Here is a 22,979-nt window from a genome sequence, read left to right as displayed (position 1 = left end):
TTTTTTTAACCCAGTTTAAAAAAAAAAAAAAAAGACCATAAATCTTACTTCCCCAGCCTGAAGTGCACATCTTGGGAAACAGATTGGAAAATCTTTCTGGGAAAAGTTGACTGAAATTTTAAACCAATACATCATATTGTTTATGTCATTCACAGAAAAACGTTATACAGCTATTCTACATAAAGGACAACCTCGAGTTTTTATACTGCGTGCACATGGTGTGAGGGTTGGGATGGTTCTTCTTTAGTGACAAAATGTAATCTTTTTATTTCTTGGTTCATAACCATCTAGATCTAAAAGTTGACCAATTAAGACACTCAAATGTACCATAAGGAATAAAGCATCCATATTTTTACAAACCATACATCCCAAACTTGTTTTGGAATGGGAATGGAAATCAGCTCTTATTAGATACTCAGCATGCGGGGCCAAAGAAAAATAATTTTGTTGAAAATGTCTGTGCTAACCTCAACGACATAGAACGCTTAGGTCTTTCTTGCCTCCGCACCCCAACCACACTGGCTTTCTTTCAGTTCCTTGAACAAGTCAAATTCTCTCCTGCCTAACAGCCAACTGTTTTGGGTCTTTGTTAAGAATCCCCTTTATTCAATCCTTTATCTGGCTGGGTTAGTTTCAACTAATTCTTCAGATGCTGGCATAAAAGATGCTCCTCATAAAAGTCTATTGTGACACCTTCTGTCTTGTCCAAGATAGACCCAAGCACACATGCAGACTAGGTTAGAAAGCCCTGATAGTCTCCTTCATGAATCCAAATTCTTTGCTGTGTAGTGTTTGCCTCCATTGTAATGGTTTTGTTGTTTGTGGGTGTCTACCCCAAGACATTTTCCTCCCTAGACCATAAAAGTAGGGATCTTTTTAATCTGGATCATCACTTAGTACAGTACCACACTGTAGAGACACAATAATTAATTGAGTGAATTCATTATTGGATTGAATTAATGAACGGGTTTGCTAGGAGGGTCTGGGAAAACCTAGGTAAGGAGAGCCTAAGAAGCAGGTCAAACCTGAAGATGGAAAGACTCAGGTTGCTCAAGAGAATGTGGTCTGAAAATAAAGATCTAAATTATAGTCAAGGTCGTGACCAAGAGTGCCTCATCAAGTGTGAGGAGCAAAAGGAAGTCAGTGAATGAAAGCCTCAGATGAGTAAGGAAGAGGATAGGAGTGGCTTCAGATGCAGTTCATGCAATGGGTCAAGGTTAGTGGTTTAGAACTTAAACTGTGAAAATTTGAGAGACTTTGAGACCCCGCTTTATATGACCCAGAGGCCAGACCTATAGTTGAAAGGGAGAGTGAGCCCTCATACCAGCCTATATTAGCTATGTGAACTTGACCCAAGTACTGCATCTCTTTGAGACTCAATAACTTCACCACCAAATGGGGATATGAATACCTGCTTCTACAACAGGATCGTGTATGTGTAAAAGAACATCACGTATAGGAAGTTTCATGTCATAGTTCTTCCACGGTCTTCTACTCAAAAATGAGCTCTGCCTCTCTCTGGGTTTTTCTCAAGATATATGTTGCAGTTGTATTGCTGTTAAATGTGTCTGCCTTATGTGCCCTCTATAGACCAGAAGCTTCTTGAAGGGAAGAAACTTGTCTTACTCGCCACAATTCTGTTGGATTCCTGGTAGCACACAGGTTGGGTGGGGAGACAGAAATGCTAGCCATTCAGGGGTCTCATGCATGAATGAAGACCACAGAATTATCAATCAGCTCTAAGGCTGTATGTGGGCTTTCTACAAACATCCATTGCTTGGAAGCTAAACTTCACATGGGAAACACTCGATAAATATTGAATGAATGGATGAATGAATGAATGAACTTGCCTTTGGTTATGCATAGCAATAAAAAAAAAAAAGAAATTTAACTTTGTCTTCTAGACTTTGAATGTCTCTGCCAACAACTAAATCTCTTCCAGGGAGGGCAGATGGCGGCCTGTACAATGAACAATTTAATCTTTAGAAAATGGAACAACTTTGCCAACAAACTCCATTTTTCTCCACGAACACATTGTCAATAACATGTGCTCTCAAATATGTGGTGAAATTGATGACTGGGCCCTGATTTATGGAAACAACAACAAATTAAATGATTACCTTTCTCTTTCCTAGCTCGAGGTCCTTCCAACCAGCCATGAATTTTTTTCCCTGTGTTCTAATAATAGAGGAGGTCTAATTAAAATTCCTGGCTGTCTGATTGTGTATGTGGAGTAGAAGAAAGAAAAGACAGTGTCCAGGGTATCTTAATTTAAAACCACAAGGGGAAAAGCCACTTATGTGATAATAAAGATTAATTTAGGGAACCCTCCTCACATAAAAGCAGATATTGAGAGAATCTTTCATACAAACACTTCTGTGGCCACTTATTTAGCTCATTGTAGAAATTTTTCTTGGTTTTGGAAGAACTTGAGGTTCGGGATTTGGATGAGAATAGACCAGAGTTGAGGAGGTGTACTCAGAGAAATTACATTCTCCAGAGAGTAGCCATATTGGATATTTGAGACTGCTCTTCATTCGCTATTCCTGAATCACTCCCGGCTCAGGAAGAGTCCCCATCCTAAGATTCATTCTAGCACAGTGGTTCTGAACTTATATTGGGATCAAGAACTTTTTTGAGAACCTTATAAGAGCTACAGATCCTCTCTTCAGACAAAATAAATAAACAAGTGTGTGTTTACAAATGCACACACACACACACAGAAAAGCAAAATTTTGCTTTTAATAATACCATCTTTTGTCTACGCTATAAACTTGAAAGCCTTGAGTAACAATTGCTACTCAAGATGCCAGGCATCACCAACCTTCTTGTAATGTTCATCTAAGGTTAAGAATCATTTCACGTAAGGAGCCCTGGGTTCCTTAGACTATGAAAATTTGTCATTGTTTCAGGCTGTGAACTTCTTTGGCCAACTGGTGAAGCCCATGGAGCCCTTCTCAAAACTAATGCTTTTAAAGGCATAAAGTAAATTATCTAGGGTTTAAGAAAAAAAAGTCACAGAAGTACAGTTATCAAATACTAAAGAAACCAATGTGTCACAGAGTAGTAAATGAATTTCTTTATGTCCATTACATAGTATGACCAGCACTAAGGCTAATGACCACTGTGATTTCAAAGTCTAAGTGTACATGATACTGCAAGATATTTTCAACAACTGTAATACAACATAAAAATATCTGTGCTGTTTTGGTGAAAATATTGGTGGTCAAAATCACGATGTGACTACTACTATTGTGATTTGGTGTCCTCCATAAATGAAGGAAATACTGGATTTCAGTTAGAGGTCAGTAAAATGGAAGATGTAATTTTCTTTCCCACACAAGTTCATGTATCCCCCAAATTCTATGCCTGGGTGTCAGGTGACGTTTTCCTTCAGAGTGTGGAAATGATCCCATACATGTTTCATCATCTTATTTTCCCACGGTTGCTTACTGAAACATCGCCTAAGTAAAAGGGCATCGATGGGAATATGGCATACATTTGATTGGCTCGACTCTGAAGCTATAAATCAAACACCTACCATGCCGATGGTGCGGAGGCAGCTATGAGCAAAAGAAGAAAGGTCTGTTGAAAATGTGTTTAAGTAGAACATGAACCGCAAGAAGGCAAGGACCAAACCATCTGGTTCCAAGTTGAACATCCAGTACCTAGCCCAGTTTCGGGCACAGAAAAATCTCTCAACACATATTCATCCAATTAAGGATACATACCAGAAATCAGCAAAGAGTAACATAGACCTTTCTGGAGTGTTTAATCCAAGGAGCCAGCATTCCATGGACATCTCCGTCTAGAGACTTTTTGAGAAAAAGGGACCCACTGTTAAGTAGAGGGAAGTCACATCCACAGGCACTCAAAAAGAGCTATTTCCGAAAAGAACAAGTGATGAGAAACTTCTTCTGTACAGGCCAGATAGTAAATATTCTAGACTTCGCGGACTATACAATCTGTCACAACTGCTCAGCTCTGCCCTTGTAGCATGAAGGCAGCCATAAGTTATACATAAACAAATGTGTGTGTCTGTGTGCCAATAAAACTTTATCAATGGACTCTGAAATGGGAATTTTATGTAATTTTGATGTGTCATGAAATAGTGTCTTTCTTTTGATCTATTTCAGGCCTTTAAAAATGTAAAAATCATTCTTAGCTCGTAGACCATCTAAAGACAGACAACAGATGGGACTTGCCCCAAAGACCATAGAGTGGGGGCTGTGGCTTTGGTTTTACTCTTGGTTGTTGGTGGGTTGGTTTTGCTCATCTGGGCTGAATCTCCACCTGGGCTGGCTTTGTTATGTTTCCTCTGATGGCCAAGCCCTGTCTCATCTTTGGGGATTTGCGTCCGCGAATGCTCCACCTGGGCATTGTAGGCCCCCAGCTCCCCACACCATGGACGGCCCTTTCTCCTCTCTCAGGTCTGAATTCAAATGTCACCTCCTACAGAGGCTTCTTGGGTCCCTTCTCAGAGTGGCCTTACTGCCGTTCACACCAACAGATGCTCACTTTTTTTAAGCTTATTTCTTCTGAGAGGGAGAGAGAAAGTGCAAGTGGGGAGGGGCAGAGAGAGAGAGAGAGAGAGAGAGAGAGAATCCCAAGCAGACTCTATCCTGTCAGCGTAGAGCCCAATGTGGGGCTGGAGCTCACAAACAGCACTGGCCTGACTTCCTGTGGTCTCGTACCCCATCTCCTCTCCCTCCGCAGTTCAGACCCCCTGAAGGCAGAGGGCCTATCTGGTGTGTTCCCTACTCTGTTCCTTGTATTGAGAAGGTACCCAGTGCCCGGCACCAAACACATGTTGCCCCAATATTTGTTGAAAGAATATTGTCAAGGGGCGCCTCGGTGGCTCAGTCATACAATTGTGTTGTGGGGGAACACAATTCAGTTCATAACACTGGCTTCCGCATAGCCTATCAGTGAAGCTTTCCTACTATTACTTTAACATCAATGGCTGCTTCTCACCACTACCATCCTGCCCCTGCCCCTGCCCCTGCCCCTGGCCTCCGAGGGTGCAGCTTGCGGGTACAGAACCCTCCAAACAAGCTTTCCATTCACTTTCTTGACACAAAAGTGAGAGGTCCACCCCACCGCTTTCATTTATAGCTATGCTTGAAAGGAGCGATTTTATAAGTGAGACATTTAAAATCCCTATCATTGCTTCTCAACAGCTGACCCCAGGAGGGAGGAAAGCCTTGAATTCTTTCAAGGGAGGGGACCTAGTTCGGTGTTTTTTCAGTGCACAAACAGGATCACAGGTCAGGGTCTGAGGAGGCCTCTAGGAAGCAGAGAGGTTAGTGGTGATGGTGCAGGGGGAGGGGACAGGGGAGGGGTAAGAAGAGGGAGGTTCATCACTTCATGAACCGGCTGACCCTTTTGTAGAACGGTACCGCTGATCGTACCCACCTCGCTTTGGTTGTGGGGGCCTGTCTGTCCCCCACCAGCCTCACGGGACACCTGACACCAGGTGACTCCTCATTATCTGGTAACAGCAGTCTTTGTAACTACTGAAGAGCAAACAGACCCCAGGGTCTTGATGGTCTCGTATGAATTCTTTGTTTGTATGGAAATTTAGTTGCTTACTCTTTGGAGAAGTAACTAGACCATCTTGGTGGGGACTTGTCAGTAATGGCCGCTAAGTTTATAAGCAATAGTGGGTTACAAGTCTAAGTGCGTCGTGGGTTTTTTTCATATTTGTATGTGTCATGAAGGAATTTAACCCACATAAAAATGCAGATTTTGCAGTCGGGAGGGGAAAGAGGCGGGGGTGGGGGAGCAGAAAAAGAGAGATGGAAGCAAGGAATGTTGTAGTCCAATTGTACAAGTCATGTATTCTACTGAGTCTCTGCAGGAAGGGGAATTGATTAAATGGCAGTAATCAATAAATCAATCAATCCTACGTGACAGCAGTGGTTCTTAACCTCGACGGCCATTAGAATCCCCTGGGGAGCTTTTAAAAATCCCCATGCCCAGTTCCATACCCTCAACCAATTCAGGCAGAACCTCTGAGACTGAACCTAGGCATGAGTATTTCAGAGCTCCCAGGTGACTCCCAGGTGGAGTAAGGCCCGAGAGGAGGAAGTGCCAGAGGCACCAGGCACAGATGATTCTGAGCCACTTACCAGCTGTGAACGCGGGCAAGCTTCTTAAAACCTCAAGCTTCCTCATCCGTCTTGAGGATGAAATTAGACGTCATTGGTTCAACACTTGGGCTCCAGGTCAAGAACACCCTTGGTTGAAAAATAGCGGACGTTCCTTCATACTGTCGTCATCCAATGCATGTGAAGTCTGGGCCTCCAGGTGGCCGTCTGCAAAATGGCGGGGGCAGAGAGGATCCCTGAGGTCAATCACTTCCATTTTCGTGATTCCACAAAGATAGAGCAATGGGAAAGGTAGGAAGAAAAACTCCTGTTTTTTTCACTGATGGACACTCAGGAACCAGGCACTGGGTTGGCACTTTGGAGACTTGTCGAGCAAAATCGCCACCATTCCTGCCCTCCGAAAGGCTAGAGGAAAAGACAAAAGCCATTAAACCACTACTCACACAAACATTATTGATGGCTAATTGGAGCTAGAGAGAGAAAAAAAAGCTCTGGATTTTTTTTTCTGGGATAAGAAAAGGTCTAGATTCTGGGAAAAGGAAAGGTCTTTCTGAGGACATGATACTGAAGCCAGTGGATGAGTGATCAAGTGTGAAGCAGAAATTATCCAGGCGGGGTCCTGGGCAACGCCTTCTAGGTAAGGCATACAGCAGGTGCAAAAACTGTGAGGTGGGAAGGGGCTTGACGTTTCCAAAGAGGTTTTGTTTGAAACATAAACGAATGAATAAAAAATCTTTTTTTCTTAGAACATCTCAAGGGACTCGAACGTTCCATACTATCCTTTGGGAAACATTCACAGAGTCCAATGAGACTGGATTAGAGATCCAGACAAATTTTGATTTCACTCCAGCTTCTCTAGGAAAGGGCTGTGTGGGTGGAGCGGTGGAATTAACCTCCTGAACCTCTGGTTCTTCATTTGTCATGAGGAAATAATTCATCTTTCCCAAATCTTTTGTGAGGATTGATAATTACCGGTAGTAATCAAATTGGTAAAGGGACCAGTTAATTTTATGAAGCAACAGGCTACGTGGGTGACAGAGAAACCTGGGTTCACATCCCATTCTATCACTCCCCAGGCACAAGATCTTGGTCCCATCACTTAAAGCTCTGTCTCTCAGTTTCCCGACCTCTGAAATGGGTTCATTGAGAGCTACATTTGGAGATTTTTATAAGAATTACACAAAATGACAGCAGTCAAGCTTCAGGCAAAGAGTAGGTACCCAATGAATGAAACGATCATTAAAAAGAAGGGGCACTCAAAATAAATTTAAGAAAATAATAACTTCTTTTTACTGTGTAACACATACCGCGTAATAATACAATTTCATATTTGTTAAATTGTATTTTAGTTAGGATTGAATGAAATAATGTATGTCTTGTAAAGCACTTAACACATTATCATTATACAATACAATACGTTTGTGATGTTGGATATTAAGAGGAAAGGGTTTTGTGGAATTAAAAACGGGTGGGGGGGGCACTCTTTTTGGAAAGTGGGAGAGTTTACTGAATTATCTAAACATGGGTTCCAACCCACTAATCCCCTTTTCCAGTGTAGACGACACTAGCAACAGTGTTGCTGTGGGCTTAGACACATAATCACAGGGGTAAAAAAAAAAAAAAAAAATCTGCCCTGTTGATTTGTCATACTTGGAGGGCACGCTGTTCTTCCTAAACGCCAACAACTCACATTTAGGCAGCGGTGAAGTCCCCTAGCTGTGTCCATGCAGTGAATCTCGCCGGGTTGTAAGTTAGTTGTAATAAATAACGTTTGGCTCTGCACTCCACTTAGAGAAGATAGGTTCCATTGTGAATCATGTCGTTGGCCGTTTGGACTTTAAGCTGTCCGGGTTGTTTATGGTGGTGTTTGCCAGCATCTAGACCTCTTTCAAACAATTTAAGTGCCCTTTTGGAGTATATGAATGTGGCTCAATAAAAATGGGTACAGGGAAATTGCTTGCTTTCTCTCTTCCCTGGCCGTGCACCAAAATCAACCATATATGAGAATTGTCAAATGTGAGCTCCATAATTGCCAAACATGAGATTGTAATTAACATAGAAACCACCAAGGACATTTTCCCTTCCATTGTCAGCATATTGTGCTGATCTTCGCCATCCTTCTAATTTATTTCTTGAGAGTACGACAACAGCTGGACAGTTTTTCAGTCCTTATTTTTCATTATATAGCCTTACTGAGTAGTGTGCCCTTAAAAGATTTTAGTTAGTTCCTTTGACAGCAATAAATACTGGCTAGCGAGCAGGCTTTGAAGCCAGACAGACCTAAGTCCAAGTGCTGGCTCTACTATTTGCTGCCTATCGGAAATGGGTTAAATCGCTTAACCAATCTCAGCCTCTATTTTCTCATCATTAAATAGGGACAATGCGATCTACATCAGTAAAGTGCAGAGCTCATCATGAGCACCTGATGGTAGGTATTATGACCGCTTTCTACCTTCTTCTTCTTAATAACCACATCAAATGTTTGGAAATGCTATTTCTTCCTTTCTTTTTATAAAAGGGGAAAACTTTTCTGAGTTCCACATCTGAATTGACAACTGATATCTTTTCAACCTTTAACACATGAACTAAAAAGCCTGTCTTCTACTTAGTTTTTTAAGTTTCCAGGACGAGAGAAAAATTCATTTTCCAAGACCCAGTGATTATTTATATCTAACACATAAGCAAAATTTTATGTATGGATTTTCTTAATTGATTCTACGTCTTATTCCATAGCCCTTTGGGGTGCTATATTGTATGCAAGGAAGTGAAGTCATAAAAGAAAATCACTTGTTTTTAGTATGAAATTTATTGTCAAATTGGTTTCCATACAACACCCAGTGCTCATCCCAAAAGGTGCCCTCCTCAATGCCCATCACCCACCCTCCCCTCCCTCCCACCCCCCATCAACCCTCAGTTTGTTCTCAGTTTTTAAGAGTCTCTTATGCTTTGGCTCTCTCCCACTCTAACCTCTTTTTTTTTTTTTCCTTCCCCTCCCCCATGGGTTTCTGTTAAGTTTCTCAGGATCCACATAAGAGTGAAACCATATGGTATCTGTCTTTCTCTGTATGGCTTATTTCACTTAACATCACAGTCTCCAGTTCCATCCACATTGCTACAAAAGGCCATATTTCATTTTTTCTCATTGCCACGTAGTATTCCATTGTGTATGTAAACCACAATTTCTTTATCCATTCGTCAGTTGGTGGACATGTAGGCTCTTTCCATAATTTGGCTATTGCTGCTATAAACATTGTTGTACAAGTGCCCCTATGCATCAGCACTCCTGTATCCCTTGGGTCAATTCCTAGCAGTGCTATTGCTGGGTCATAGGGTAGACTTATTTTTGATTTTTTGAGGAACCTCTACACTGTTTTCCAGAGCGGCTGTACCAGTTTGCATTCCCACCAACAGTGCAAGAGGGTTCCCGTTTCTCCACATCCTTGCCAGCATCTAGAGTCTCCTGATTTGTTCGTTTTAGCCACTCTGACTGGCGTGAGGTGGTATTTCAGTGTGGTTTTGATTTGTATTTCCCTGATGAGGAGTGACGTTGAGCATCTTTTCATGTGCCTGTTGGCCATCTGGATGTCTTCTTTAGAAAAGTGTCTATTCAAGTTTTCTGCCCATTTCTTCACTGGATTATTTGTTTTTTGGGTATGGAGTTTGGTAAGTTCTTTATCGATTTTGGATATTAACCCTTTATCCGATATGTCATTTGCAAATATCTTTTCCCATTCCGTTGGTTGCCTTTTGGTTTTGTTGATTGTTTCCTTTGCAGTGCAGAAGCTTTTTATCTTCGTGAGGTCCCAATAGTTCATTTTTGCTTTTAATTCCCTTGCCTTTGGAGATGTGTCAAGTAAGAAATTGCTGTGGCTGAGGTCAGAGAGGTTTTTTCCTGCTTTCTCCTCTAGGGTTTTGATGGTTCCCTGTCTCACATTCAGGTCCTTTATCCATTTTGAGTTTATTTTTATGAATGGTGTAAGAAAATGGTCTAGTTTCATTCTTCTGCATGTTGCTGTCCAGTTCTCCCAGCACCATTTGTTAAAGAGACTGTCTTTTTCCACTGGATACTCTTTCCTGCTTTGTCAAAGATTAGTTGGCTGTACTTTTGTGGGTCCAATTCTGGAGTCTCTATTCTATTCCATTGGTCTATGTGTCTGTTTTTGTGCCAATACCATGCTGTCTTGATGATTACAGCTTTGTAGAAGAGGCTCAAGTCTGGGATAAGAAAATCACTTTTCATTTTATTTTTTTTATTTTTTATTTTTTTTTAGAGAGAGAGTGCGAGCAGGGGTGAGAGGCAGAAGGAGTGAGAGAGACAGAGAATCCTGAGCAGGCTCCCTGCTCAGCGCAGAGCCCAACTACTCGGGGATCGATCCCATGACCCTGGGATCATGACCTGAGTTAAAATCAAGAGTTAGACACTCAACCGACTGAGCCTCCCAGGTGTCTCAGAAAATCACTTTTTTATACCTTTTTTAAAAGTTTATTATTATTTTGAGAGAGAGAGAGAGAGAGAGCACATGTGGGGGAGTCAGAGATGGAGGGAGATACAGAATCTGAAGCAGGCTCCAGGCTCCAAGCTGCCAGCACAGAGTCTGACTCGGGGCCCAAACTCACAGACCATGTATTCATGACCTGAGCCGAAATTGGACACTTAACCAACTGAGTCACCCAGGTGCCCCCCAAAAATTGCTCTTTTAAATCTACATTCTTATTGTGTACCAGACACCATGTGTGGAAGGTACTGTTATTAACCTCATTTTGCAGATGTGGAAACTTAGATTCAGAGACAATGGGTCATTTCCCCCAACATCACACAGCTAATGAATGACAGAGCCAAGCAATTAACAAATACACCAAAGGAAAATGGAGAGTGAATACAAAAAGAAGTTAATGAGTATAGACTGGAGCCCTAAGAGGCTACATAGTTGTTAAAGTGGGGCTACCAAACGGACACTGAGCTTCCTAGCAGTGAAAGCAAAAATGGAAACATGATCCATCCCAAGATTCATCTTTTCCATAAAGAAAATGTATATACCAGGATTTAAGAATAAGCAAAATCTTTCCTGATGCTGACTGTCCGGCAGAAATCTCATGCATAACTTCTGTGATAGACTGCAACAGAGATAGTAGGAGGTTCCCACGGTAAAAAACCAAATATTTAAAACTGAAACCATTCCTTTCTGCAAAAATATGTTTTACTTAACACAGGGTTCCATGTCTTTCGTCGATAATTATCCGATCTGAGCTTTGTCAAAGCATCATACTGAGAAGAGATACGTGTTAAAATGCTAGTTGGGGAAGGGAGCGGAGGATGCTTTTCTCTGCCTTATCATTTTTATTTAGATTGACGTACCTTTGGTTATAATTAGGGATAACTGTACAGCAGTTAAGATTCCATAATCCCATTATTAGTTGTCAGGAGATTTTCACAGGGCAAACCCCCATGCCGTTCCATTCATTCCTGTCTCTTAACTACTTGGGTAGTCTTGAAGTTGAAGAGTGAGCTTTAAGGAGAAGATTTTCTTCTGTCACTGACACCTTCTGGCACGTAAGGAAGGACACAAATGATACCTAGTGACGGCGTCCGCGCCACTCTCTGGAGGCCCCGCGTCTTCTTGCCTGACATTTTTGTTGTTGCTGTTGTTGTGGTCCAAGATGTCACCCTGTGTCTGCCAGTTTCATTCCACAGCCATTCCAAATGCAGTGGTGAAGAGATTTGAAACCATTTCGAGGGATGCCCATTAAGTAGACCAAAGGGGAAATTGTTTGTAAAATTCTTTCCAATACATCCACTCGGTAAGACACTCAGAAGTCGATGGTATAGGGTGGAGGTCAGCTTAGAAAGTGTTTGCTCTGGCACTGATAAAAACAAAGGGGGGGCGGGGGGAAAAGGGGTGCCTGGGTGGCTCAATCGGTTAAGCATCTGACTCTTGATTTCGGCTCAGGTCATGATCTCATGGTTCCTGAGTTCAAGCCCCACATCGGGCTCCATGCTGAGAATGTGGAGGCTGTGTGGGATTTTCTATCTCTCTCTCCCTCTCTGTCTGTCTCTCCCCTGCTCTCTCTCTCTCTCTCTCTCTCAAAATAAATAAATAAACTTAAAAAAAAATGGGCGCCTGGGTGGCTCAGTCAGTTAAGGGTCCGACTTCAGCTCAGGTCATGATCTCACAGTTCATGGGTTTGAGCCCCACATCAGGCTCTACGCGGACAGCTGAGAGCCAGGAGCCTGTTTCAGATTCTGTGTGTGTGTGTGTGTGTGTGCCCCTCCCTCACTTGTGCATGCTCTCTCTCTCTCTCTCTCTTTCTCAAAAATAAATAAACATTAAAAAAAAAACCCACAGAAAAACTCGCCTTTAGGAGCTGTGGGCAGTTGGCTGACTGGTTTGTGTCATGGAGCATATATCATACATTTGAGACACATGGTTGATTTATCACAAGTTGTGCTTTAGAAGAGGAAGTTCAAAAGTTGAGATTTTCCAGTGTGTCCAATGTGACCTATGTGTCATCTGGATTTAGACCTTCCAAGGAGAGGACAACCAAGAGCCAAGATCAATAATACTTCTGAGTCCTATTCGTCAAGGGTCTAATCAAACACCCCCTTGACAAAGAATCTGTGGTCTCGGGTCCGATGTCAGGAACAATTTGTTTGGCGGTTAAGAGTAAAAGCTCTGAAATCCAGAGAAGACATATTCCAGTTGAATATCGTAATATCCATTCCCATTTATTGTCAGGTCACCTTGGGCAAGTCACTTCAGTCACCTAAACAGTAACTTTTTCCCCTATGATATTGGACACCCCCTCCCCGGACTACTGACGTGATTAACGGAAATAATGCGTAAGTGGTGGGCCCAAGATCAATAGTCACTCCCCACGTGTTACTTTTATAGAACTTTTAATTTTCGTATTGACTCAACCTCTTTGAGATTTGTTGTAAGAAAGATAAAGTCTCAGAGGGCCTGGGTGGCTCAGTTGGGTAAGCGTCTGACGCTTACTTGTGGCTCAGGTCATGATCTCACAACCCGTGAGTTCGAGCTCTGAGCCAGGCTCCATCCTGACAGCGCGGAGCCTGCTTGGGATTCTCTGTCTCCCTCTTTCTCTGCCCCTCCCCCCCGCCCCTCTTCCATGCGCTCTCTCTCTGTCTCTCTCAAAATAAATAAATAAGTAAATAAATACACATTAAAAAAAGAAGAAAGATAAGATAAGGTCCCTCTCATCACTCGGAAAGTCAGCCACCTCATTCTGTCTGGCTTATTCTTTTCAAGAGCAATTCACCTCAGTGTCTGCTTTCAATGGCGGGGAAACTACCTGGAAGTAAGAAATCAAGAAAAGGCACAAACACATCAGATAATACTTTAAAATATCACCCACCTGCTTACACGGGGCTGTGTCTGGCACATGAAAAGCATTCAGTACATTTAAGCAATTACTTTCTTGGTTCTAAAAACTGAAATTGGTCCACCAAAGTTTAAGCGTTTCTGCACACAGAGATTTCTCTTAGGAAAAATTAGGTGAAGCACTAATGATGAAATTCAGCAATGTAGGTGAGCCAATTTGGATTTTCAAGTTGTGAAATCAATTTGAAAAAATATTAACTGCAGGTTTCTCCCAGGATGACATGGTTGGGAATCACACGTTTCCATAACCACTTTCCTTTCTTATCACAGCCTTTTTTTTAATAATGGACTTTATATATTTTCAGCTTTTATAGTTCACTTTTTTTTTCATTTTTAACCAAACAGTTTTAAGAAGCCCTGAATTCAGAGTCAGATATTCTAATTCCATCACTAATCACTATAGGAGCAAATTATTTAAACTCCCACGGCCTCAATATTTTTATCTTTGGGGCTACTACTATTTATCCAATATATTTCAGAAAAGTGTAGATAGATAGATATAGATAGATAGATAGATACAATGTATATAAGATACATTATGTAGAATTTGAAAAGATGTAAATTGCTTCAAAATGGCAAAATAATTTATTGTTTGAACTTAAAAGTACCAAGTAGATGGGAAAGTCTCCTCCTGTCCATTTGTTTCCTTGGACTAATTGTTCTAATCTCTTCTCTTTTTTCTTTACATGTTCTAAGTTGTCTCTTTCATAGAAGTAGAGATAAGATTCCAGGTGAACCTATTGTTCTCTTTTGTATTATCTTAGTCTTAAATACTTGAAAATTCTTCTTTCATGGGGTCTTTAGGACTTCATTCGCTCAGCAAGTATTTATCAAGTACTTCTTATGTGTCAGACATTGGCTTATCTGCTTGGGAAACTATTATGATCTAAAACACAGTCCAGGGGCACCTGAGTGGCTCAGGTGGTTAAGCATCCGACTTTGGCTCAGGTCATCATCTCACAATCTGTAAGTTCAAGCCCCACGTCGGGCTCTGCGCTGACAGCTCGGAGCCTGGAACCTGCTTCGGATTCTGTGTCTCCCTCTCTCTCTGCCCCTCCCCTGCTCACACTCTCTGTCTCTCTCTCAAAAAGAAATGAACATTTTAAAAAGCTAATAAATAAATAAACAAACTTAAAAAAAAAAAAAGAAAGAAAAGGAAAACAGGGTTTTTCCTAAGTGCAGTGGAGATCACCCAAGGACTCTCAGCTGGGAGCAAACAGGGAGTGACTGCTTTGATCTATTTAAGGTTTTCCTAAGCTGACTTTGTTTGCCATATGGAAAATGATCGGCAGGACCCAGAGAGGGGCAAGGCGGCCCAGTGACAGGGCACTACGGTCCCCTGGAGACGAGGCGCACGGGCTGGAACTGGGGCGTTGGGGAAGGGCATGGAAATAGATCCTGGCGAGGAATCGTAGGACGAGGTGCCCGGAATCAGCCGACTTTCTGGCCCGAGCAACTGAGCGGTTTGAACTTCCATTTCCCGTGAAAAGAAACCCAGGAGGAGGACTGGGCGGGGGCCGGGGGGCCGGGGAACTCGAACTCCCTGCTTTTGCGAAAGTTGCCTCCGATGTAACTTGTGAGATGTGCCCGGAGACGCGTCGAGGAGCCAGTTGGATGTGTGCATCTGGAACACAGATACTCCATGTTACAAACCGGATGCTGCTGTCTACACAGGGCTCATGTAGAGCAGGGGGGGGGCCTCCCCCTTCGCTCACCCAGCGTGGACATTTCCCAGTAAACTTTTTAGGATTTCCCCTTTACTATCCAGAAAGGAAATTCATAGGTCAGATGACCAGCCTAGACACATAATTTTGACAAGGATTCGTCTGATGCAGTGACCATATGATGAGAAACAAAAGGAAAACGTTCGGGCCCTAAAGTTGACCGGATCAGGTCTTCTCGAGTGGAAATAGGTTCACTCGGTATCCTGTTAAACGCAGATTCTGAGTTCAGCAGGGCTGGGGACCTGTGTTCTGCATTTTTTTTTTATTAGTGTTTATTTATTTATTTGTGAGAGCGGGGGAGGGGCAGAGAGAGAGGGAGACACAGACTCCAAGCAGGCTCCAGGCTCCGAGCTGTCAGCACAGAGCCCAGCGTGGGGCTCGAACCCACGAACTGGGAGATCATGACCTGAGCCAAGTCGCTCAGCCGACTGAACCACCCGGGCCCCCCAGTGTTCTGCGTTTCTAACAAACTCCCAGGTAAGTCAGGGCTGCTGTTCTGTGGGCCATCCTCAGGGACGAGGTCCTCAAAGGGTGATGAGATAGTCCATTGCATGCTCCTAAGTGCAGACTCCCTGTGAACATGGCAGTAACAAGTGCAAGGTCAGTTCGGGGCTGTGGAATGGGCGTCTCAAATACCCCAGTGGCAACGCCAGAGGTGACTTAATTTTTTTAAACGGCAAATAACTCCCGTGAAAATTCCAAAGAAAACAAGCCAGTTTCTCTTTGTTTGCAAGCCGGCTTTATTTCTGGACAATGCAGTGTCTCTGAAACTCTGCACAAAAGACTTTGTGTTTATATGTGAAATGGAATTCGGTTCTAGGCTCAAAAAATTACAAAACGTTTGCCACTATGTCAGTGGTTCTGAACCGCTGTGTTAGATAATGTTGCCCTCTGCCTCGGGGACATTTGGCAACGTCCGGGGATATTTTGGGCTGTCACAGCTCAAAGGTGAGGGGACTGCTCCTGGAATCTGGTGGGTAACGGTCAGAGATAATGCTAAAAACCCTACAAAGCAAGGGACAGTCTTCCACAACAAAGAATTATCCAGCCCAGAGGCACCTGGGTGGCTCAGTCGGTTGAGCGTTCGACTTCAGCTCGGGTCATGGTCTCATGGTTCTTGAGTTCGAGCCCAGCATCGGGTTCTGCACTGACAGCTCAGAGCCTGGAACCCGCTTTGGATTCTGTGTCCCCCTCTTTCTCTGCTCCTCCCCCGCTTGTGCTCTCTCTCTTTCTGTCTCTCTCTCTCTAAAATAAATATTTCAAGTACAGAAATAAATATTGAAAAGAAACGATTTTCTAGCCCAAAATATCAACAGTGCAAGGTTGAGAAACCTCACTCTACAGAGAGATTTTCAAAAATGGTGCAGGATGAGGGAGTCCATCACCTTGACAGAAGCTGTCCCACACATTGCAAGATGTCTAGCATTCCCAGCCCTAACCATGAAACGCTGGTGCTGTGCCCAGCGCTGTTGCAACCACGAGAGTCACCCCAGGGACAACAGTGCCGCTCGGAGAAGAACGGGACAAACTAGAGAAAGAGAGAGGCAGGCCTGAGCGAGGGCGTGGAAAGGAAGGCCAACCAAAATGATTTGCCAGAGGGATTAAAAATCGTAGCATGGCCAAATTAAAGTAGATATAATTCTACCCATCTGTTGGTGGCTGTGTAATTAATACAAAAATAATTACATCTCTTTGCCTGGCTCTCCCTCACAAACTCTCCTTAATGAACACTGCCAATGACTTTTTAGATATGTAATTAAAAATTTTATTTATTTCTGTTTTATTTTTATAGTAGTAGCTTCACGTATTGGGGGGGGGGGGACCCGCAGCCGCAAAGCGTGCCCTCAACAACCAGCGGAAATGCAAGCGAAATTATTCTACACACCTCATTCTGAACAGTGAGAAGTAAAACCAGTAGCTCTCATTCCCTGCATTTTCCAGCGTTGATTTTCTGGCCGGGTCTCATCTTTAGACTTACAGAAAAGTAAAGTGCTTCTCCTTCTTCTAAGATAAGAAATCGTAAGAAAAGATACATCGTCCCAAAGTGGCCCGAGATTCAGTTCTCTTCTTTACCATTCTCTTTTAGGACAGGAACACTGACCTTCCAGAAGAATCCATCACTTCAGTCCATCGTGGTGGAATGGAAGTAGATCTGTCGGGTAGAAATAACATCAGTGTCAGGTTTAAATAGAAGACGCTCGTGTCTAGAATTCAACTCAGTAACTAACTGTACAGATAAACTCTTGGAGAAATGCCTCTGAATTATTAATAATGTTAGTGTTTAACACTTTATGACATTACCACATCACCCCAGACCGTATGGTTTAAGAGCCCAGACAACCCTGAACCTGAGTATCTTTTCTCCCACCTACCAGCCAGGTGACCGCAGGCCGAACGGTTTCACCTCTCTAAATTTCCATCTCACAGGCTGTTAAGTATAGACACGTATTCCCTCCCACATTGCAGCATCATGACGCTGACGTGTGGGGAGGCATGGGCTTAGCGTGGGTAGCATAGAAGGAACGCAGGGAATGTCAAGTTATCACTACAACAGGCTCCTTTCATGCTGAGGCCCCCAAAGAGCCAAGGGACCTGAGCAAAGAACCACAGAAAGTCAATAATGAGGTCAGGACTGAGATCCTAGGAGCTGAGCGACTTCTTTGCTTTTACACAAGCTATGATGAAGCTATTTTCCAGGAAAATAACACTCGAGCCTATCTGTGAGAGTTTTGTGGGGAAGGAAAGAGTCATCAAACAAATCTGGGCGGCACTGGGTTAACTAAAGACACGTTGTGTTTCGTTGGGTTGGTTTTTGGTGGCAGGACTTCTCAGAACCTTTAATGTGCTAATGTGTATTATGAATTTCCAAGAAGGGGGTCTATAATATAATATAAGAACTTTTTCCTTCTCCTTGCTCCCCTTCCCAGAGCAAACTCTGCCCTAAGAGAAACCCAGCCAGAGAAGTCAGGGTGTTGATCAAATCTCGAGCAGGTTCGAGGAAGTGCCAAGTGAAACAAGGCTCTCTAAAACCAGTGTCACGTTTATGTCATGTCAGGGAGGAGAGACGGGGGCCTCAAATAGAGTGCATGTGAACCCTCCACCCGAGGCTTCATCCTGCCTCACAGTGGAAGGCACTTTCACCCCTTAAGATCGGCTGTCTCTTCCTCTTTCTTTGATCCATCATCACTCTCCTCCGACCGCGTGACCATCCTCCTTAAGTCTCCGGATCTGCCAGGGGGTTCCAACCACGTCAGAAGGAAGACTACTTGGTCTCTGAGATGCAAACAAAGTGTCAAAGGGAAAGGACTCCCTCCACTGACCGTGACCATTTGTAATCTAGATGGGGGCACGCGGGGTGGGGGGGGGGGGGGGGGGGCGGTGAACTGACCATAGTAGCTTCCAAATGAAAGACCCAAAGTTAAAGCCATCCTCTGCTTTTTATTAGCTGCGTGACTTTGGACAAGTCACAAGCCTCCTTGAGACCTTTCTCTCTGGTTTTTAAAATGGGATGATTTCAAGTGTTAGTGGTAATATGGGTAAAGTATCCGGCATTTGGTAGGTATATAGTAACTATATATACTATAAGTATATATACCAAGGATCGCTTATAATGCCCGTTGTGGTTATTTTGTGGATAATTTCTTTACACACATCAAATGCCAACAATTTTCAACTTGTCTTTATTCTTCTACTAGAAACTTGGAGGTTTTCCTTTTCCAAAAAAATACTTGTATCTAAGTCCAAGGTGTTTTTCCTCACTGAAATGGGCAAAACCAGTAAATCATAAGATGTAGACAAGGAGTGCCATCCACATTGGGCTAATGGAAATTATATGCATTCTTACAGTAATCCAAGTAGCGCATATCTGAAAAAAAAAATTCTCCCAGTTAATCTCCTGTAGCAAAGCACACTTTTAAGTCACACTTCCCCAACCACAACAATGTTCCTATCTCTTGACTCGGGAACTTCACCTTTGGCAATTTAAACCTATGAATATATCCCAGCAGACTGCAAGGCTTTAAACACAAAGATGTTTATCACAGCGTTACCTACTATTGAATACCAACTGGAAGCAAATGCAACGTCCAACCTCATGAGAATGTTTTAGTAAATTCCGATAATATAGGTGGCAGAACTCGTGTAGCTATTTACAACGAGGCCTCCAAGTTGTGGAGGCTGATGGAAATCAGAGAAGAACATTACATAGCAGGTACTTACGACTGTGAACACTTAACAAAAATGCATGGAGAAAGAAAACTAGAAGGAAATACAGCCAAATGTGAACAGGAGCCTTGTCTGGGTGGTGGGGCCATAGGTGAATTTTTTTTTTCTTTTTCAGAATGCTTTATAGCGGCAAAGTCATACACTATAGGTTTCAATTTTGGAAAGACACGCTAAACATAAAATTCACCATCCTAACCATTTTCAGGCACGCAGTTCAGTGGCATTACGTACATTCACATTGTTGTGCACTCCTGTTCACCTCCAGAACTGGTTTCATCTTGCAAGGTTGAAACTCTACACATTAGACAATGATTGCCCAGCCCCCAGCCTCTGGCCACGACCAGTCCTGTTTTGTGTTTCTTTAAGTTGGACTATTCTAGGTACCTCCTGGAAGGGAAGTCATACAGTGTCTTACGACTGCCTTCTTTTCTCTTAACACAATGTCCTCGAGGTTCATCCATGTTGTCAGAACGCATCAGAATTTCCTTCCCTTTTAAGACCGAATAATGTCCCATTGTACGTATATGGACCACATTTTGTTTATCATTTGTCTGTCAGTGGATATTTGGGTCGCTTCCTCCTTCTGGCTGTTGTGAATAGTGCTGTTATGAACATGAATGTATAAATATCTCTTCCATACATTATACGTTAGAGGTGTTTCCCCCTGAACTGCCACCGCTGAGCTATTCCTCAGAAAATAATGTATCTTTTTCTGTTGTTCTGACTCCCATTACAGGACAAATGCCTTAGTTTCAACTTTTCCAGCCTGGATCGCCTCACACTGAATCCGTCTACCACCTGCTTCTGACATTGAACTCCTCCTGACACCCTGCTCTGAGAAGACCGCCAAAAAAAAAAAAATATATATATATATATATCTATCTATATATATATCACCCCAGCCATCCCTCTTCATTCTTACTAACAATTTGGTAATGAAGTATTGATTTCCACTTCTCTGCTTATGGACGATATTCGATTTTCATTGATAAACTGCAATGAGGCAGTCTCCTCTCCACGGTCCCCTTTCCACTGTCACGAGAAAACCAAGTGCCACTGAAGAAAAATAATGACTGAGAACACTGATGTGCTTATTTCGTCGGTCTGAAACACTTGGCAGGAAAGGGCGGGGGGGGGGGAGGGGGGTAGCAGTCTTCATAGTTCAACGTCCAAGCGAGCTGCACGAGATGCAGACCCTTGGACGCTTACTTTTCACCGTAATGTCCATTTCCTATTTATAACCCCTCTGGGAACGTTTGTCTAAAGGAAATGTTTCTGTTCAGAGCAACAATTACGGTTGCACCTGGATTGCCCAGTCCTGCCCCTGCACCGGGGAGCCATGAATCACCGCCAAGTGGAAGAATTATTAAGTTAGACCAGACTTGGAGCCAAGAAAACCTCCGAACAATGTTCATCTTCTGTGAAAGTTGTTCCAACAGTTGGGCTTAACCGTGTTGCTGCCAAAGACTCTTTCCCAAGCAGAGGCGGGCATCCTTTTCTCATCGTGTCTTCGTCGGTTACAAACACACGGTTTCAAGTGCGCGCACGAGACCTGCAAGCTGGCAGCGCTGGGGAAGTTGGTGAAATGCAGGATCTGGACGAAAGCAAGAAGGTGAGATGGCTGCAGGGTGGAAAGTGCAGCAGCTTGTCCTTCCTGGTGATCTCTTTCCGCAGAACCTGTTGTTTATGGACTTGGAAACACAGCTGAGCCCGAACGGCAACAGAAAGCACGAAATAAGGTGTCCATTTTAAATGTGTTCCTGCAACTTTTTTCATTAAAACTTTGAGGGCCCAATTTTAATTTGCGGAATATTCCCGTTAATAATGAGATCTAATTAAGACATCCATTAAAAGCCCGTTAAAGTTAATTTAACGTAAAAATTCCAATAGAGCTGTATTAGATTTTCTCCATTAAATTAACGTTATGGATTTTTAACGGATGTCTTAATTATACATTATTATTAACGGGAATACTGTATTACACAGATTAAAATCAGGTCCTAAGTCAACTTGGAAAAGCTAAGCATGTTTTAATATTAAAAGTCTTGCATACCTAGTGCACAGTTTGGAAATTCAGGGGTAGATGTGTTTACTCTAGTTGAGCATTTTCTATACAACTGAAAGCAATCTATAAATAGAAAAATCTATCACTGCATTTAAACAATGAATCTCCTTATTCTCAAAGGACAAATGAAGTCTGGATTGTGTTATAAACTGCTACTCAGCTATAGGCGAAATATTTAAGCTATTCTAGGTACAACACTAGGAACTAGATGATTCTGAAACAAACAAACAAAAACCAATTTCCTTCTTGTTGTTGTTGCTTTAATTACCAAGGTTATCACCCACAAAAAAAGCTCAACACCAACAAAACGAAACCAAATGTCTTCTTCACCATTTCTCCTGGAAGCCGCCTGTTGAAATTGCTTTGGAAATTTTGACATGATCCCTAAATTCAACATTGGGATTTAAAAAAAAAAAAAAGCTTCTTATTTACCTCCTAGGGAAAGTGTTGCCCTTATGCCACATATAATAGCAAATTGCTTATTTTATGGCATGCATAACCTAGATGGGAAAAAATATGGCGCTTCGGGGAAGGAGGGAAAAAGTAAATGAAGTTCCAGGAATGTCATTCTGAAGTAATGAGGCATGGACAGAAAATATACCCCTCACATCATCGGATTGAGATGGCAGTCGAAATAGCTTCATTGGAGTGTCAGTACTCATCCATCAATCAATCACCCACAAGAAAAAATAGCAAACGGGGCGGCTTTTATGGGATTTACTCATGGGCACAGGGAATAGCGGCTCAAATGTAGTTCTGACATGAAAAGCAAGGTGCTGATATTATTTTTTATGATGGGAGGATCATAAAGTGAATTGAGAACAGCGAGGTCTGTCTTTGCTCGACCTATTCAACCAGAAATGAATGGAGCTCAACTGGAAAGGAACAGTCTTCGCATGGGTTAAGATCGAAGGGTGGGCTCTACTGAGCACTGTCCTTCGACAACAAAATTCTATTAAAGGAAAATCAGTGCATTAGCATTGGGGCTCCTGAAGCTGTTAAAAATCGCCTGCTCCAACCCAGGGTTATTGGATCAAGTTACGTAATCCAGATCCCGCTGCTACCCCTTCAGAAGCAGATTCTTGAGCTCTTGTTCCAACGAGGGGGGGCGGGGACAATACAACTCTCAACTCCGTGGAAATTGTTTCCCTTCTAAGAAAGAAAAAATAAATCATCTGCTTCGACATCTAATTTATATGGTTTCGTTAGCGCAATTTCTCGGGGGGGGGGGGGCGGTGGTGGGAAGGTGAGAGACAAAAATATTGATAAATTTGGTAAGATTCATGAATTGTCACTTGGTAACTGTAAATGTCACTGCTGAGGGACAGCTGCCAACGTTCTCCTTAGGAAACAAGATCTGGGCTCTCGCTGTGAGATAAACACAGCTCTCAGGATATTTCTAGAGACCAGGCCTGTCTTTCATTTGGCAAGCAAGCCCTGTGAGGCTTCTAGAAACTTC

At 42.8% G+C, this 22,979-nt stretch overlaps 1 protein-coding gene across 2 annotated transcripts in view; it reads left to right on the top strand.

Moving 5' to 3' along the window:
* The window catches only part of TSHZ2 (teashirt zinc finger homeobox 2), a 449,904-nt gene extending 429,502 nt beyond the window's left edge, over positions 1 to 20,402 (top strand). For both annotated transcript variants that reach the window (XM_027046721.2, XM_027046718.2), the window contains exon 3: positions 20,192 to 20,402. In XM_027046721.2, the coding sequence (XP_026902522.1) occupies positions 20,192 to 20,193 (2 nt within the window). In that variant the 3' untranslated portion in view covers positions 20,194 to 20,402. The remainder of the gene's footprint in view (positions 1 to 20,191) is intronic.
* The last annotated feature ends 2,577 nt before the right edge of the window (positions 20,403 to 22,979 follow it).

This window comes from Acinonyx jubatus, chromosome A3 (assembly GCF_027475565.1).
Source record: "Acinonyx jubatus isolate Ajub_Pintada_27869175 chromosome A3, VMU_Ajub_asm_v1.0, whole genome shotgun sequence".
NCBI classification, from domain to species: domain Eukaryota; kingdom Metazoa; phylum Chordata; class Mammalia; order Carnivora; family Felidae; genus Acinonyx; species Acinonyx jubatus.
Note: the sequence above shows the minus strand (reverse complement) of the source record. Positions and strands in the feature narration are given on the sequence as shown.